The 20,118-nt window shown below is 44.5% G+C and overlaps 1 protein-coding gene across 1 annotated transcript in view; it reads left to right on the top strand.

Annotated features, from left to right (window-relative positions):
* Positions 1–16,590: 16,590 nt before the first annotated feature.
* afap1l2 (actin filament associated protein 1-like 2) overlaps positions 16,591–20,118 on the top strand; it is a 139,305-nt gene continuing 135,777 nt past the window's right edge. The window contains 1 exon segment of the mRNA XM_029629768.2: positions 16,591–16,844. Coding sequence (XP_029485628.2) covers positions 16,829–16,844 — 16 coding nt within the window. The 5' untranslated portion in view covers positions 16,591–16,828.

Genomic DNA, 20,118 nt, shown 5'->3' with positions numbered 1-20,118 from the left:
AAGTAAACCTTCACAAAATGTGGCAAAGAAATGTACTTTATGTCCTGAATACAAAGCGTTATGTTTGGAGCAAGTCCAACGAAACACATCACTGAGTACCACTCTACATATTTTCAAGCATGGTGGTGCCTGCATCATGTTAAGGGCATGCTGGTCATCGGCAAGGATTAGGGAGTTTTTAGGATAAAACGGAATAGAGCTAAGCAGAGGCAAAATCCTTGAGGAAAACCGGGTTCAGTCTGTTTTCCAAAACACACTGAGAGACAATAACCTAAAACAGAAGGCCAAATATACACTAGAGTTGCTTACCAAGACGACATATAATGTTTCTGAGTGGCCTAGTTACAGTTTTGAATTAAATCAGCTTGAAAATCTATGGCAAGACCTGAAAATGGTTGTCTTGCAATGATCAACAATCAACTTGACAAAGCATGAAGAATTTTGAGAAGAATAAGGTGCAAATATAGTACAATAAAGGTGTGCAAAGCTCTTAGAGACTTAGCTGTCATCACTGCCAAAGGTGATTCTAACATGTATTGACTTATGTAAATTAGATATATCTGTATTTCATTTTCAACACATTAGCAAATATTTCAAAAAACGTGTCTTCACTTTGTGACTATGTCACTATGGGGTACTGTGTGTAGATATAATATGTAATACATTTTGAATTCAGGCTGTAACACAACAAAATGTGGAATAAGTCAAGAGGTATGAATACTTTCTGAAGGCACTCTATGTAGTTGCTGGACTTAGGTAGATGTTGCGATGCAAAATACCTTAGTCTGATTAGTAAGTTTTTGTGTGTTGTTTGTGTGTGCATTCTTTGACCACCATATCCCACCTGTTCATCATCCATCATCCCATTAACTTTGCTTGTTACAATGGTGCCGGAGGGGAGGTCTGCCGACTTATCGGCTCTTAACCAACCATGCTATTTTGTTTGTTTTTTCGCGTTGTTCGTAACTTGTTTTGTACATAACGTTGCTGCTACCATCTCTTATGACCGAAAAGAGCTTCTGGACATCAGAACTGCGATTGCTCACCTCAAAATTGACGAAGAGTTTTTTTTTAATGAGTCGGACAGGAGGGATTTTTACTACAGAAACCTGACCAGGCCCAGATCCCTGTGATTCGCTGGAAAATAAAACTGAGATTTCGTGGAAGAAGATCAGGCAACGAGTGGCTAATCTGCTCTTGCCTTCTGTCCTGTAAGCTAATGTCCAATCGCTGGAAAATAATGGGACGAGCTGAAAGCACGTATATCTTACCAACAGGACATTAAAAACTGTAATATTTAATGTTTCACTGAGTCGTGGCAGAACAACGTCAATAAGAACATACAGGTTATACACTCCATCGGCAGGAGAGGACATCAGCCTCTGGTAAGACACGGGGCAGGGGCCTATGCAAATATGTGAACAACAGCTGGTGCACAATATCTAAGGAAGTCTCAAGGTTTTGCTCGTCTGAGGTAGAGTATCTCATGATAAGCTGTAGACCACACTATCTACCTAGAGAGTTTTCATCTGTATTTTTCGTAGCAGTCTACATACCACCACAAACCAATGCTGGCACTAAAACCACGCCGAATGAGCTGTATACGGCCATAAGCAAACAGGAAAACGCTCATCCAGAGGTGGCGCTCCTACTGGCCGGGGACTTAAGGCAGGGAAACTTAAATCAGTTTGACCTAATCTCTATCAGCATGTTAAATGTGCAACCATCGAGAAAAGAAATCTAGACCACCTTTACTCCACACACAGAGACGTCTCCCTCGCCCTTAATTTGGCAACTCTGACCATAATTCTATCCTCCTGATTCCTGCTTAGAAGCAAATATTAACGTTGGAAGCACCAGTGACTCAGTCTATAAAAAAGTGGTCAGATGAAGCAGATGCTAATGAAAGGACTGCATTGCTAGCACAGACTGGAATATGTTCCGGGATTCTTCCGATGGCATTGAGGAGTACACCATATCAGTCACTGACTTAATCAATAAGTGCATAGAGGATGTCCCCCCCCCCCAGGGGCCTCCCGGGTGGCGCAGTGATTAAGGGCGCTGTACTGCTGCGCCAGCTGTGCCACCAGAGACTCTGGGTTCGCGCCCAGGCTCTGTCGTAACTGGCCACGACCGGGAGGTCCGTGGGGCGACACACAATTGGCCTAGCGTCGTCCGGGTTAGGGAGCGGTTGGTCGTTAGGGATATCCTTGTCTCATCACGCACCAGCGACTCCTGTGGCGGGCCGGGCGCAGTGCGCGCTAACCAAGGTTGCCAGGTGCACAGTGTTTCCTCCGATACATTGGTGCAGCTGGCTTCCGGGTTGGATGCGCGCTGTGTTAAGAAGCAGTGCGGCTTGGTTGGGTTGTGTATAGGTGGACGCATGACTTTCAACCTTCGTCTCTCCCGAGCCCGTACGGGATTTGTAGCGATGAGACAAGATAGTAGCTACTAAACAGGGGTAAAAAAAATAATTAAAAAAAAGTGACTGTATACCCCAACCAGAAGCCATGGATTACAGGCAACTTTTGCACTGAGCTAAAGGGTAGAGCTCCCACTTTCAAGGTGCGGGACTCTAACCCAGAAGCTTATAAGAAATCCCGCTATGCCTTCCGACGAACCATGAAACAGGCAAAGCGTCAATACAGAATTAAGATCAAATCGTACTACACCGGCTCCGACGCTCGTCGGATGTGGCAGGGCTTGTAAAATATTACAGACTACAAAGCAAAGCACAGCCGAGAGCTGCCCAGTTTACACGAGCCTACCAGGCGAGCTAAGTAACTTCTATGCTCGCTTCGAGGCAAGTAACAATGAAACATGCATGAGAGTATCAGCTGTTCCGGACGACTGTGTGATCACGCTCTCCGCAGCCGATGTGAGTAAGACCCTCAAATAGGTCAACATTCACAAGGCCGCAGGACCAGACGGATTACCAGGACGTGTACTCCGAGCATGCGCTGACCAACTGGCAAGTATCTTCACTGACATTTTCAACCTCTCCCTGTCTGAGTCTGTAATACCAACATGTTTCAAGCAGAACACCATAGTCCCAGTGCCCAAAAACACTAAGGTAACGTGCCTAAATGGCTACCGACCTGTAGCACTCACGTCTGTAGCCATGAAATGTTTTGAAAGGCTGGTCATGGCTCACATTAACACAATTATCCCAGAAACCCTAGACCCACTCCAATTTGCATACCGCACCAACAGATCCACAGATGATGCAATCTCTATTGCACTCCACACTGTCCTTTCACACCAGGACAAAAGGAACACCTATGTGAGAATGCTATTCATTGACTACAGCTCAGCGTTCAACACCATAGTGCCCTTAAAGCTCATCACTAAGCTAAGGATTAAACAACTCCCTCTGCAACTGGATCCTGGACTTCCTGACAGGCCGTCCCCAGGTGTTAAGGGTAGGTAACAACACAACCGCCACGCTGATCCTCAACACGGGGACCCCTCAGGGGTGTTTGCTCAGCCCCCTCCTGTACTCCTTGTTCACTCATGACTGCACAGCCAGGCACGACTCCAACACCATCATTAAGTTTGCTGATGACACAACATCTCTGATCAACGACAACGATGAGACAGCCTATAGGGAGGAGGTCAGAGACCTGATCGTGTGGTGCAACTTCTCAATTACCTCGACACCAGCACATTGAGACTGACTCTGTACCGGTACCCCCTGCATATAGCCCCGCTATTGTTATATACTGATTTTTAATCATTTGTTATTCTTATCGCTTACTTTTTTTAAAGGTATTTTATTAAAACTGCATTGTTGGATAAGGGCTTGTAAGTAAGCATTTTACTGTTGTATTCGGCGCATTTGACAAATACAATTTGATTTGATTTGACTCATGTGACCGCATTCGCTACATGTTCACATGTAAGTACAGACCTTTGACCTCTGACCTTTCGAGAGTGATTTTTTATATATTGTATTATTCTAATCATTGTAATTATGTGATATACATTTTTATAAGCATGCTCCCAGTGATTATATAAGAGCGGATGTGTCTTTGCATATTCCCAGGGTCTCTTCTCTGTATCATGGTACAGTACCAACCAATTAAAGATAACAAGATGGTGCCGACAGACAGGACATCCGTGCTTCTAGTTCCTTGACAACTTTGCAGTATTTTTTTTATTTTTATGGGTTACCAGAGCAGTGGGAACTCATCACCATTACCAGCATTACCAGCATTACGACCAGGAATACGACTTTCCCGAATCGGATCCTTTGTTCGTACCCCCCAGGGCAATTGAACTGATTACAGAGGCTGATCCAAAACATCGCCGGCGGAGAAGAGGTGTTAAGCTATGCATAATTATATATGCAAAGAAAAAACAAAGTTTGATAACATGACGATTCCCACTCTCTCTTCACCTGACTATATGGCTTCAGGATACTTTAGTACTGGGTTCCACAAAAATGAAGGCTGTGAAAAACCTCCTCATGCTTTCACCCAGTCTTCCCCCTCCGGTCACATATTCCAAAAAGTGTTCCCAATCCATGTCATTCTCACATCTCCTTCATCCATAGCCACCCAATATATATGTGCGGTAGCCTTAATCACTTTACCTCATCTTGAGGTAACTCAGCACTGTATATATACGATTCAACATCAATGCCCTCAGAAGATGATATCCCAACAATGCTACTAAAGTAACCCCTGCTACTACTAACACTGCCCATGACGCATACCTCAAAATCCCTAATTTGAGCCGTAGTCCAATTCCATGCTGTTGCTACAGCATCCTTCAGTTACTGTCCCTACAGTGACTGCCGTGAGATCACTCTTATGTTCCACAAAACCTAGACGTGAACAGGGAAGAGAGAGAACACGTTTAATAATTTCAAACCAATCTTGATGCGACTAAGACTGGGGTAAGAACCGTCCATTTGTTCTGTTCTATGCCCATGGGATGCTAGTCCCCATGACCGTCTCCTTGGGTGTTAATACAAGACACAGACTATGAGCCTTGTATGTAATTAATTGTACAGTATCATCCAGCAATCCATATGTATTGATGCTCTTTAACATTAGGATTCTGATGAAGTTGTAAAACAAAACCCCTTCATGGTTGACCTAAGCTATCATCTAGTGGGTTCTCTAATAACCTCCCTCTCGGAGGACCCTAAAAGATATGGTTTCTAGGGATAAAAACCCTCCCTAGACCCAATAAATTTAAGCTGTGCACCCACCTCTCATGTCTTAGGAGCTGTGCTCTCTGTCTTTCTCTCTCTCCTTACCGAATCATAATTTTAAAACATATCCAACCCAAATTTAGAAAGACTCAACGTAAAGCACCAAGGACTGTCAATCACTCGAATTCAAGCCCCTCAACCCAGCACACATTGTCACGGTTAGAATGTACATTTACAAATGGGACCATATATTACCGGTATTAACTTTTCTCATTAAAAATCTCTGTTTGTCCCTGTTTTACTGTCGCGATTGGCAAGGTAATGGCAGATCGGTATCTCAATTCATTCTTAGTCTAAATTACTATAAATTTGCAGTGTGCAGACCTCCATAATCAACCTGATACCCCAAATAAGCAGTTTAGGGCCACCCTAAATTAAGTTACGGACACAGTTGACCACCCCCCTTTTTCCCGACACTCATCTTCTTAATTTTCTTCTTGTAAAGTTCTTCCTCTTCTTCTGACGAGGAGTAAGAGATATCGGACCAATTTGCAGCGCGGTAATTGTCCATTTTAATATGACAAACTGAACACTACAAAATACAAAATAACAAAGTGAAACAAATGAAACAGTCCCGTGTGGCACAAACACTAACATGGAAAATAATCACCCACAACTCAAAAGTTAAACCAGGCCACCTAAGTATGGTTCTCAATCAGGGACAACGATTGACAGCTGCCTCTGATTGAGAACCATACCAGGCCAAACACAGAAATCCCAAATCATAGAAAAAGGAACATAGACAACCCACCCAACTCACACCCTGACCATTCTAAACAAAGAAATAACAACAGAACTAAGGTCAGAACGTGACACTTCTTCATAGCTTCACAGTTCATCTTCACAACGGCACATAGGTAACTCATGCCTATCACAGTTGATTGCCCTTGATAATGTCCCGATTTCAATATCCAATGAAATTAATCAGTTTTCCCAAGTACACAAGCCTCTCACCTGAGCCGCCACCACCATTCTGTACAGTCCGTTCTTCCCACCAGTACACCAGCAGCACGAGATAAGTTCGAACGTGATCTCTCTCCATGCTCACTCCATATGCACAGTCTCAGGACTCATGCCGCTCTCCTACTGCTCTTACCCAGGTTGATGGCTCGGACTCAGGTAGGAGAGATAAAAGACACGGTAGTATTGACCGCCTGTGTCACTCTTCTTCAGCCGGTTAGGGAGGGTTTTGAGGTTCACACACTGTTCATGGTTAAATTATCCCTTCCATGCATCAAGACACCATCTATGGTCACCTTTGCCATAACTCGAGAGAGGACAGAGCAAAACAATAGTTTAAGACACTTCTGAATCTGGAAATAAAGACCATTTATTCACCATATGACAGATTATTACATTCCCAATTTTCTTAATACCAAAATCTCAATGTCAAATGTCAAAGAGCATAACAACACACCGTTGAAACTATTTTCCAAATTGTGTCAGAGTCTATCTAGAGGATAGTGAAGGAGTCAGGCACAGGACACAGCTAAGAGTAAAACCACTGTATTTACTCCATCCGAGAACGGAACAAAAATCCCGTTATAAAACAAATACAAAACAGGATACGAACTCCAACACACGAAAGACAATCACTCACAAAACAAAAAGGGAAACCAGAGGGTTAAATAAGGAACATAATCATGGGATGGGAACCAGATGTGTAAAACTAGAAAGCCGGTGACGTTGACCCCCGAACACCGCCCGAACAAGGAGAGGGAACAACTTCGGTGGAAGTCGTGACAGTACCCCCCCTTGACGCGCGGCTCCAGCAGCACGCTGACACCGGCCTCGGGGACGACCCGGGGGACGAGAAGCAGGGTGATCCGGATGGAGTCGGTGAAATTCCTGTAGTAACAAGGGTCCAGGATGTCCCCCACCGGTACCCAGCATCTCTCCTCCGAGCCATACCCCTCCCACTCCATGAGGTACTTAAGGTCTCTCGCCCGATGTCTTGAGTCCATGATGGCTCGTACTGTATACGCCGGGGCCCCTCGATGTCATGAGGGGGTGGAGGAACCTCCCGCACCTCAGACTGCTGGAGCGGACCAGCCACCACCGGCCTGAGGAGAGACACATGGAACAAGGGGTTAATACAGTAATCAGGGGGAGCTGTAACCTATAGCAAACCTCGTTCAGTCTCCTCAGGACTTTGAATGGCCCCACAAACCGCGGACCCAGCTTCCGGCAGGGCAGGTGAATGGGCAGGTTTCGGGTCGAGAGCCAGACCCGATCCCCCGGTGCATACACCGGGGCCTCACTGCGGTGACGGTCGGCACTCGTCTTCTGCCGCCTGATGGCCCTTTGCAGACGCACATGGGCAGCGTCCCATGTCTACTCCGAGTGCCGAAACCATTCATCCACCGCAGGAGTCTCGATCTGGCTCTGATGCCATGGTGCCAGGACCGGCTGGTAACCTAGCACACACTGAAAAGGTGACAGGTTAGTGGAGGAGTGGCAGAGGGAGTTTTGAGCCATCTCTGCCCAGGGGAGAAGCACCGCCCTCTCCCCTGGCCGGTCCTGGCAATAGGACCGCAGAAACCTACCCACCTCCTGGTTGACTCTCTTCACCTGCCCTTGCTCTCGGGGTGAAAACCTGAGGTAAGGCTGACCGAGACCCCCAGGACGCCCTCCAGACTTTAGACGTGAATTGGGGACCCCGATCAGAAACTATATCCTCAGGCATCCCGTAGTGCCGGAATACATGGGTGAACAGGGCCTCCGCAGTCTGTAGGGAGACCGGGCAAAGGAAGGAGACGGCAGAACTTAGAAAATCGATCCACAATGACTAGGATCGTGGTGTTACCCCGCGAGGGTGGAAGATCCGTCAGGAAATCCACAGAGAGGTGTGACCACGGTCGTTGTGGAATGGGAAGGGGTTGTAATTTCTCTCTGGGCAGGTGTCCAGGTGCCTTGCACTGTGCGCACACCGAACAGGAGGACACATAAACCCTCACGTCCTTGGCTAACGTGGGCCACCAGTACTTCCCAGCAAGGCAGCGCACTGTCCGAACCGATGCCAGGATGACCAGAGGAGGGTGAAGTGTGGGCCCAACAGATCAAGTGATCGCGGACATCGAACGGAACATACTTACACCCAACCGGACACTGGGTAGGAGTGGGCTCTGAAGGTGACGCCCGTTCGATGTCTGCGTTCACCTCCCACACCACTGGTGCCACCAGGCAAGAAGCTGGAATAATGGGAGCGGGATCTGCGGACCACTCCTCTGTGTCATACATCCGGGACAGTGTGTCTGCCTTAACATTCTGAGAACCTGGTCTGTAGGAGAGGGTGAAAGAAAAGCAGGTGAAAAACATGGCCCACCTTGCCTGGCGAGGGTTCAGTCTCCTCGCTGCTCGAATGTACTCCAGATTGTGGTGGTAGGTCCAAATGAGAAAAGGGTGCCTGGCCCCCTCAAGCCATTGTGCCGGGCCGGGCGCAATGCACGCTAACCAGGTCGCCAGGTGCACAGTGTTTCCTCCGACACATTGGTGCGGCTGGCTTCCGGGTTGGACGCGCTGTGTTAAGAAGCAGTGCGGCTTGGTTGGGTTGGGTTGTGTTTCGGAGGACGCATATGGCTTTCGACCTTCGCCTCTCCCGAGTCCGTACGGGAGTTGCAGCGATGAGACAAGCATGTAACTACTACCAATTGGATACCACGAAATTGGGGAGAAAAAAGGGGTTAAAAAATGTAAAAAACGCTGGTGGTTTTTTTTCTTCTTTTTTTTCATTCTTTTATGACATTGTGTCAAGTCACAATTGCATCCCGGAATTCTCTATTAAATTGGAATTTTCCGTTAGCAGGGAAATGCTTATCAATTTTATCCAGTTTGCAAAACAATTCCCATATTCGAGCCGAATTGGTAGAATGCTTGTGCAACTCTTTTAGCTCCCCTATGGCTTTATTGAACTTTTCTTCCTCTAGCCCAGCTTTACCGGGAGAACTGGGTCCACCGGTCACCTTTTCAATAATTAGTATTCTGACACTTCTCCGGACGTGTCCAGAGGTATTTGTGCCTATTAATTCGTCACAGCACTTAATACCTTGTATTACTGGAGAATACGGATTACCTTATGTCTTATTCCAGTGCTACGCCTAAAATATCACTGTTGTTGACAACAGACATGACCAGAATTATTCACAGTTGTCTTCCACATAATCTGTCACGGTTTCCTGCCCCAATAGGGCATAAACCAACGTCTCTCGATGTTGCTACTGCTAATATACTCGAATCATGTTCAAACAACATTTGAAAATATTTTTTATTTTCTAACCATGGATGAGGCTCTCCTCTAGAACATTTAGGCAACCTTTTATCCTAGTAACCAAGCATGACACTATATCCATCCACACACACTATACTGCCTCACAGCCAATATGGCTGAGACATTCACCCTCCTTATGGGTCTGGCTGATAAACCACTACACTAGGGATTTACCCTCCACAGGACCACCCTGTTCAGGACTTACCCTCTATCTACGAGACTTACCATCCACAGGAACTATCCTGCTCGGAACTTTACCTCTCTTTACGAGACTTACCCTCCACACAAATGATCCTGCACGGGACTTTTCTCTCTAAAGCTACGACCAGTCATAATACAATGGGACAACTGAATAAGCTCAGGATTTCTAGGTCTGTGTCCTATAATTGATTCGGCCTATGACTTTCATCTCCCCAAGATGTCAGAATGAATGATAGCAGGTGTAGGAACTACAGTGGCTTGAGAAAATATTCACCCCCTTGGCATGTTTCCTATTTTGTTGCCTTACAAACTTACAAAATGAAAATTGATTTTTTGGGGGTTTTGTATCATTTGATTTACACAATATGCTTTACACTTGTAAAATCTTTTGAATCTTCAATTGTGAAACAAACAAAAAATAAGACAAAAAAACAGAAAACTTGAGCATGCATAACTATTCACCCCCCCAAAGTCAATACTTTGTAGAGCCAGCAATTACAGCTGCATGTCTCTTGGGGTATGTCTCTAAGCTTGGTACATCTAGCCACTTGGATTTTTTCCCATTCTTCAAGGCAAAACTGCTCCTTCAATTTGGATGTGTTCCACTGGTGTACAGCAATCTTTAATTCATACCACAGATTCTCAATTGGATTAAGGTCTGGGCTTTGACGAGGCCATTCCAAGACATTTAAATGTTTCCCCTTAAACCACTTGAGTGTTTCTTTAGCAGTATGCTTAGGGTCATTGTCCTGCTGGAAGGTGAACCTCCTTCCCAGTCTCAAATCTCTGGAAGACTGAAACAGGTTTCCCTCAAGAATTTCCCTGTATTTAGTGCCAGTATTCCTAGTCCCTGCTGATGAAAAACGGTATTCTCAGGGTGATGAGAGGTGTTGGGTTTGCGCCAGACATAGTGTTTTTCTTGATGGCCAAAAAGCTACATTTTTGTCTCATCTGACCAGAGTACCTTCTTCCATATGTTTGGGGAGTCTCCCACATGCCTTTTGGCAAACACCACACGTGTTTTACCTTATTTTTTTCTTTAAGCAATGGCTTTTTCCTGGCCACTCTTCCGTAAAGCCCAGCTCTGTGGAGTGTACGGCTTAAAGTGGTCTTATGGACAGATACTCTGCAGCTCCTTCAGTGTTGTCTTTAGTCTCTTTTTTGGCTCTCTGATTAATGCCCTCCTTGCCTGGTCCATGAGTTTTGGTGGGCGGCACCCTCTTGGCAGGTTTGTTGTGGTGCCATATTCTTTCAATTTTTTAATAATGGATTTAATGGTGCTCCGTGGGATGTTCAAAGTTTTGGATATTTTTTTTATAACCCAACCCTGATCTGTACTTCTTCACAACTTTGTCCCTGACCTGTTTGGAGAGCTCATTGGTCTTCATGGTGCATCTTGCTGGGTGGTGCTCCTTGCTTAGTGGTGTTGCAGACAGGGGCCTTTCAGAACAGGTGTATATATACTGCGATCATGTGACAGATCATGTGGCACACAGGTGGACTTTATTTAACTAATTATGTGACTTCTGAAGGCAATTGGTTGCACCAGATCTTATTTTGGGGCTTCATAACAAAGGGGGTGAATACATATGCACGCACCAGTTTTCCTGTCTTTATTCTTTAGTAATTTTTTAACCATGTTATTCTTTTCATTTCACTTCACCAATTTGGACTATTTTGTGTATGTCCATTAAATGAAATCCAAATAAAAATAAATTTAAATTACAGGTTGTAATGCAACAAAATAGAAAAAACACCAAGGAGGATGAATACTTTTGCAAGGCATTGTATTCCTACCTTGTTCCTGTTCACTGATTCGGACTCTCTAGTGCGACTGTAAATCGTGGTGAACCCTGCTTGCAGTGCCAACTGTGTAAAACTCACAGACGATTAGTAAAACTCAAACCAAGTTCATTCACCCAAAGACATGTTTGACATATACCCGAATTTGTGTGGAGTATCCTCCTTCTCTTTAAAAATGACATCTTTATTGCTAGGCAGGTTAAGTGATGCGGGCAATAAACTGTTCCTTCTCCCTTAATGTGACCTGACCTCAGCCCCCATTCTTCACTAAACCACATCTCTCCACCCTTATCAGTGCCTGCAACTATGTGATTGCCCTTCCTTTACTGAATACATTCCAAGCTTAATTGCCTCCACCATATACATTCCCGCTACAGATAACCATTAACATTAGGTTTACAAACCAGTCTATGTCACTCAATAATTCCATAGAATACCTGATAATTAACAATGTTTCAAGTTTTGTAGTCAGAACCCATCAGTGGTCTCACAGAAGAAGCTTATGACAGACAGCTTCTGTCAGAGAAGGACCTGACTTTCTAGAAAGCCTGTGATATCGCCCTTGGACTCGAGCTTGCCCACAGCGATACCGTTGAGTTATCGGCAGATGCTGAACTTTAGAAAGGAGTTTACAAAGTCAGTGACACACGTGGAGGACAACACTCACAACTCACACTTTTCTCACTCAAGGCTACACAAAAAAACAGCAGCCCACATCAGAAATGACAAATTCAAGTTACTACAGATGTGAAGGATATAAATCACCACAGTACATGTTGATTCATGTCACAACTGTGGAAAGTTGGACATTTACAGAGAGTATGTGTAATAACGGAGCTGTGAGTCGGGAAGCAGGTGCAGATGAAATGTTTAATAAAACAAAACCAGTAACGAGACAATTCCATAAGGATATACGCTGGTAAACAAGAACAATACCAACTGGTGAGAAAACACAAGGGAGTGACATATAAAGGGGCGGAAATGATGAGGGTAATGAAGTCCATGTGTGAATCATAATGATTAACAGATGCGCGTAATAATGAGTGTCAGGTGTACGTAATGATGAATCCCAGGACCGGTGGTTAGTATTCTGACGACGTCGTATGCCGGGAGGGGGGGATAGGAGAAGATGTGGCAGTATGTGAAGCTCCAAAATGCACAGCAAGAGCTCACAATGTGTCACACACAACACGAGAAGAGGAAGGTACAGTTGAAACAGTACTGGAACTGTTCACAATATACATAGCTCAACAATGGAAAGATGGAATCTACCTCTGGAAAACCAGTAAACATGCATTTGGACATCAGAGCTTCTGTATCTCTTGTTCCGGAGTGAATCTACGAAGAAAAATAATGCCCTCTTCAGCAGCATCCATCCACCTTTCATCATACACTGTTGACACTATTCCTGTGTTAGGACAGATCCAGGTACCAGTTGGTTGGTGGCACCTTAACTGGGGAAAATGGGCTAATGGTAATGGCTGGAGTGGAATTAGTGGAATGGTATGAAATACATTAAACAGATGGATTCCATGTGTTTGATGCCATTTAATTTGCTCCGTTCCAGCCATTATTATGAGCCGTTGTCACGTTCTGACCATAGCTCTTTTGTGTTTTCCTTGTTTTAGTGTTGGTCAGGACGTGAGCTGGGTGGGCATTCTATGTTGTGTGTCAAGTTTGTCCGTTTCTATGTATGGCCTGACATGGTTCTCAATCAGAGGCAGGTGTTAGTCATTGTCTCTGATTGGGAAACTCCTCTCCAGCGCTGCCAGAGTCTCCCGTCTGTCAAGAGCTGCTAGAGTCTCCCGCCTGTCCAGAGTTGCCAGAGTCTCCCGCCTGTCCAGAGCTGCTAGAGTCTCCCGCCTGTCCAGAGCTGCTAGAGTCTCCCGCCTGTCCAGAGCTGCTAGAGTCTCCCGCCTGTCCAGAGCTGCTAGAGTCTCCCGCCTGTCCAGACCTGCTAGAGTCTCCCGTCTGTCCAGAGCTGCTAGAGTCTCCTGCCTGTCCAGAGCTGCTAGAGTCTCCCGCCTGTCCAGAGCTGCTAGAGTCTCCCGTCTGTCCTGAGCCGCCAGAGCCGCCAGTCTGCAAGGAGCCGCCAGAGCCGCCAGTCTGCAAGGAGCCGCCAGAGCCGCCAGTCAGCCAGGATCCGCCAGAGCCACCAGTCAGCCAGGATCCGCCAGAGCCGCCATTCAGCCAGGATCTTCCAGAGCCGCCATTCAGCCAGGATCTGCCAGAGCCGCCATTCAGCCAGGATCTGCCAGAGCAGTCAGTCAGCCAGGAGCGGCCAGAGCCGTCAGTCAGCCAGGATCCGCCATTCAGCCAGGATCTGCCATTCACCCAGGATCCGCCAGAGCCGCCATTCAGACAGGATCCGCCAGAGCCGCCAATCTGCAAGGAGCCGCCAGAGCCGCCAGTCAGCCAGGATCCGCCAGTCAGCCAAGATCCGCCAGAGCCGCCAGTCAGCCAGGATCGGTCAGTCAGCCAGGATCTTCCAGAGCCGCCATTCAGCCAGGATCTGCCAGATCCGCCATTCAGCCAGGAGCTGCCAGAGCCGTCAGTCAGCCAGAAGCTGCCAGAGCCATCAACCAGCCTGAGCTACCTCTCAGTCCTGAGCTACCCCTCAGTCCTGATCTACCCCTCAGTCCTGAGCTACCCCTCGGTCATGAGCTACCTCTCAGTCATGAGCTACCTCCTCAGTCATGAGCTACCTCCTCAGTCATGAGCTACCTCCTCAGTCAAGAGCTACCTCTCAGTCATGAGCTGCCCTTCAGTCCGGAGCTGTACCTCAGTCCGGAGGAGTTTCCTCAGTCATGAGGCACCCCTCAGTCCAGAGGCGCTCCTCAGTCCAGTGGGGCCCTTTGTTAAGGTTCCTAGGCCAAGGTCGGCCCAAAGGACGCTAAGGAGGTGGACGCTAAGGAGGTGGACAAAGACAATGGTGGAGTGGGGTCCACTTCCAGCGCCAGAGCCGCCACCGCGGACAGATGCCCACCCAGACCCTCCCCTATAGGTTTAGGTTGTGCAGTCAGAGTCCGCACCTGGGGGGGGGGGGGGGGGTACTGTCACGTTCTGATCATTGTTCTTTTGTGTTTTCCTTGTTTTAGTGTTGGTCAGGACGTGTGCTGTGTGTCTAGTTTGTCCGTTTCTATGTATGGCCTGATATGGTTCTCAATCAGAGGCAGGTGTTAGTCATTGTCTGATTGGGAACCATATTTAGGTAGCTTGTTTTGTGTTGGGGTTTGTGGGTGGTTGTTTCCTGTCTTTGTGTTCTCTGCACCAGATAGGACTGTTTCGGGTTTTGCCACGTTTGTTATTTTGTATTTGTGCAGTGTTCACGTTATCGTCTTTCATTAAACATGTTGAACACGAACTACGCTGCATTTTGGTCCTCCTCTCCTTCGACGGAGGAAAGCCGTTACAGCCGTCCTCCCCTCAGCAGCCTCCACTGCAGTCCGGTATAAGGGGAAGGAGTGGACGCTACCACTTATCATTGTCAAAGAAGAGAAGAAAATCAAGCTGAACTGCGGAAACATTAGTCTGAGAAATTACAAACCAGCTTACAAACATGCTGGAGAAACACAAATAACTTTTCAAAGATGGCTATTGCGAGATACGAGACTTCACGTCAAAAGTCAGAGTGCAAGAAGGAACCGAGCCTATCTTTCACAAACCACATGCTCTACCAGTAGAGAAAGAACTGGAGCCCCTACAGAAGAATGAGATAGTCACGAAAGTGGAGGGGTCACAGTCAATCGCTACATACTACCAGAGGAATATACACTGCTGAATGCTTAAAATCTGTTTGCCACTCTAGTCGGTGGGAAGGTTTTCAGTAAGCTGGACCTGTCGTTTGCTTATCAGCAAATGACCGACCAGAACTAGCTAGACTTAGTGGTCACGAATCTCAAAGCCATTCCTTGTTGATCACCAAAAATGTATTTAAAAAAAAACTACGATAAAGCTTTGCGTTCCTATTTTTGTTGGATTCACGGTTAGTTGAAGGCTTTGAAATCTAATACTCATACTGGATTTTACATTCTGCATCCCTTTTTTGCCTCCCAAGTTTACTATTTTACAAAACAATATGAATCTACGGCATTACTTATACATAGGACAAAAGCTTTCATGTAAAATACTAAATAAAACAAATTATTTGAACATCAATGTGCAGCTAGTGTGGTTACAAAGAAAAAAAGTCTTATTAGTAGGCCCATGACTTGGTTGGGACTCAACCCCTTGTCTATATGTCTCAGAGTTCCTGCTGAGCTATCATTCAACTCGGAAAAAGTTTTTTTCAAACGCCTCTTAATTTCCTCAATCAAAGTTTGTACCAATAGATGTAGCCAGTTGAATATGCATAAAACGCATTCTCCAATTGCAACGTCTGCCTATGCCCACACATATTGTCTAAAGAACATTAAAAAAAATTAAAACCCTCAAACACCAAGTTTAGGCATAATGCTACCTATTTCGAATGTATCTGAATACATTTTCCAGAAATTGTTTTACTAGCTCCGTTTATTCTCAAATTGAAAAAGTGATGGAGCACAGAAAATCGGCATCGAAGGCTTGTCAACATTAACATATTGTAATGAACCAGCAGGGAGCAGATATCGAACCCTCGATCTTCGAGCCCGAGGTCCGGCGCGCTATCGACTGTGTCACAAAAGCATGCTCGTGCAGCAGAGTCGATTTCCGCGATTATAAACCCAGGGTCGTTTCAATATTTTGACTATATAGAAATTGCATGGGGCAAAGTTGCCTTCAATGAGGAAACAAACATAGGCAGAAGGGAGAAATGGTCTGCAAAATAGTTCACAGCAGTGCTTTTTGAGAATGTTTGGTAATGCTATTCTCATTTAGTAGCTCACCTATCCCTTATTCAGTGGTGCCTATAGCCTAGTCCTAGGACATCAGATCCTGTAGGCAACCCATCAGGAGCCCTATACTAGAAACAGCCTACTGAACAATGGCACGAAAGTCTACCAATATCAGCTAATACCAGTAGAGGTCGATGTTTGAAAGCAACTCGGAATCGAAAGAACCGAACCCATGTCGAAATCAGTGGGAACTCGCATTTTGCAGCACACGTTTCAAAAAAGCATGTGATCAAAAGAAGCATCGGACATCATTGATCACGTGGTAATCTTACTTTGAAACAAGCATCAGTACATTATATCGGATCAGTAGTTCTTTGAAAACTGCATCTGAGCTCCGGTATCTATCTATCAAGCGTCCCTTCACGAGCTAGTGTTGACATTCACTGACCGGCTACTACAGCCTGGGATTGTCTTGTCCGAGACGAAACCGTGACAACCGAGAGGCTTGGTCGTGCGTTGAGAATGGAAAAGCACAAAGGTATGGGCATAATGTATCTAAACTTCCAAAGTGAATTGAGGAAGCAACGTATGAGTCTGTGTTGTTTTTCTAAGCGCCTGGTCTTGTAGCCTTCTGGACCTTACTCAATATCTTGGATTGTGCAGTCCTTTTGCAGTGTAACGACAGTTAGAGTGCAGTTTAACTGCAGTTCAACTGCAGTTATTCTGCAATTACTGCGTCCAAAATACCACAGTGGAGTGCAGTTTCAAAACTGCAATCTTTTTTTGTAAGGGCAGGAACGCAATCAGATTAGAATGAGATTCCCTTGGTCCGACAGTGTTAACCCACATGAAAAAATACTATAGTATTCACAGTAGTGTTTTTGCGGATTTTTCTGTAGTATCCCATCTAAAGTCTGCAAAAACACTACAGTGAACGCTATTGTTTATTTTAGTGTACTGTAGTATTTACAGTTAACTATAGTATAAATACTGTAGTAAACAAACTGTAGTAGTATATACTATAGTAATTGTAGTATACTGTAGTATTTACTGTAGTGTTTTTGCAGATTGTAGTAGTATACTGTAGTATTTACTGTAGTATTTTTGCATACTGTAGTATTTACTGTAGTATTTTTGCAGACTGTAGTAGTATACTGTAATGTTTTTTTGCAGACATCACTGTAGTACTTACTATAGTGTTTTTGTTTTATTATCTTTGACATAGAAGTGGAGACTTTCTCCATGACAATCTACTGGAGAAATGCTAAAAGACCAAATTGTCCATAACAGGTAGATGGGTCTAGGCTCTGAACCGATAATTCAGCACTTCTGCTATTTTCTATAACCTGTTGGGGAAACAAAATGGTCTATACATGATACGTAGGCTTCTCACTTATGGGTGGCACACATTGGATATGGGGGAGGGGAATAGGCAGGGTACAGTATATGTAAATTAAATACTGTAGTATTTATATAGTATTTACTACAGTAAAAAAATGAGTGTTTTTGCATACTAGCATTTTTGCAGACATTTGCAGATATTGTAATATTTACTAGTATTCTACTATAGTATTCTACAGTATACTATAGAATTAAATAGCAAGTACTAAATTTGATCGAGGGATACTACAGTGTGTTGTATAGTATTCTACAGTTTACTACATACTTCTATAGTAAGTACTGGAGTATTCTATAGTAAACTGTTTTGACAAGTAAATATCTGTTCTCTCTGCTTCCTCTGGGAGGAACAATGTATATGTTTCATCCCTCCATTCCCAACCCTCCATTAATGGTTTCTCTCTCATAAATAAACACAAGTTCATCCACAGCAGTCACTGGAGATGAATTCCAGTAGCAGCAATTGTTCTCTCAAGATTCCGCAGATTCCTGCGGTTACTTTTCTCTCTGAGAATGTGTGCAGCAGTTAATGCTTTATTATTACTCACTGATAGACCCTGAGACGTGGGTGTTTAGGGAATACATTACCACCTTCACTATTATGACTGCATGTAATTGCATTACAGATCAAGAAAACACAAATGGCTTATAAGTTATCTACATAGGATTCGTTTTACTTCAGGATCCCAACCAAAGTAGAATGGTGCTTCATATATGGCTGTCATCATTATCGTTAAATTTATCCCAGTGGGAAATATTGATTTGAAACTCTTTTCATCAAATGGTTAATTTAGTGCCTCAGACCTAGGCAACAGGTAAAACAAAAGCGGTACACATCTCGAGGTCCTAGATGCTGTGAAAACCCCTTGTGTATTATTCACATACCTCACTGTGTGGGAGGCATTGGCCTCAGAACAAAGTAGGTGTGAGAGTTTTGACGCAGTTCTCTTTCACTTCATTATTTGTCTTCCTCTTGAGAAAACTGAACATCTATGCTATGTGATGTAAGCCAATGTAAGCAGTATTTATATCCATGCACACAACCTACATGTCAAAGGCTGCGTTTAGACAGGCAGCCCAATTCTGATATTTTATTTCCACCAATCACTTCCAATCTTTTCACGTCAGATCTTTTTCAGAGCTGATCTGATTAGTCAAAAGACCAATTAGTGAAAAAGGCTCATTCAACAAACAACTAATTCAATTAATCAAGGGCTTGGCAGTTAATTGATTAAAGGAATCTGGCATTTTAGTGTTCGGGTAGAACAAAGATGTGCACCTTCTGGTGGATCGAGAAAACCCTCTTTTAGGGCATCTATGTCACCAGGTACGTCAACTAAACCTCAAAGTTATTGGCTGTGTTCAAGAGCATCAAAATCGTGATGTATCATGGGTAAATTGTGACTGACTGACTGACCTACAAATAATATTGAGTAGTTATTTATGATAAAACGTGATCAGTCAGTCTCAACCCGCCTGTAAAGTCAGCTGCAATGTCGAACATCTGCAATTACCCCGAACATTTGAACACTGGATGGGCTTTGAACCTGTAACCTGCTTTTTGGGGTTTAAGGCTCAGTGGGTTTGCCAGGTGTTGGGATGTAGAGGAGGCTGGCTATAAGTTCTCACTGGGAAAGTGGTGCGTGGGTAATTCAGGAAGCCGAACAGGACTATAAAAATGATGAAAAGAAGGCTCTCTTCCTGCTCAGCAGCGGTAGGGCGCTGAGTTTCTTTGGGGGTTGTGTGTGTGCTGTGTTGCCCTGTGTGTTTCACACATTGAAACATGCTTTTGGGTGATTCCTTGTGTGTGTGTGTGTGTGTTCGTACATTCACTCTGCCAAAACAGTATACACAGTTGCGGTCGCTCAAACTTCTCGATAACTTCAAACAGTCTAACCAGGACTTGTGTCGCCTAGGCTGGTGTGCGACCAGTGGAAACGTTGGTTTGACATAGGCTATCCAATCTCTGGGGTTAGTTAGGGACAGTCAATAAATTACACAATATAAATGGGACAATATCTTCATGTTGCACATATTTTAGTTGTCTCATTAAATGCTTTAAATATTTGTATATGAATTGTTATAGTTGGTTTGAATTTTTTTGCGCCATTGAGGCAATCTCCATTTTGGAGTAGTCAATTTGTCTTTTTCTCTTTCTTGTCTCTTCTTTCTTTCATTCATTCATTCATTCATTCATTCATTCATTCATTCATTCATTCATTCAATCTTTCTTTCTTTCTTTCTTTCTTTCTTTCTTTCTTTCTTTCTTTCTTTCTTTCTTTCTTTCTTTCTTTCTTTCTTTCTTTCTTTCTTTCTTTCTTTCTTTCTTTCTTTCTTTCTTTCTTTCTTTCTTTCTTTCTTTCTTTCTTTCTTTCTTTCTTTCTTTCTTCCTGCCTGCCTGCCTGCCTGCCTGC

The sequence above is a fragment of the Oncorhynchus nerka genome, linkage group LG23 (genome assembly GCF_034236695.1).
Source record: "Oncorhynchus nerka isolate Pitt River linkage group LG23, Oner_Uvic_2.0, whole genome shotgun sequence".
NCBI lineage: Eukaryota > Metazoa > Chordata > Actinopteri > Salmoniformes > Salmonidae > Oncorhynchus > Oncorhynchus nerka.
Note: the sequence above shows the minus strand (reverse complement) of the source record. Positions and strands in the feature narration are given on the sequence as shown.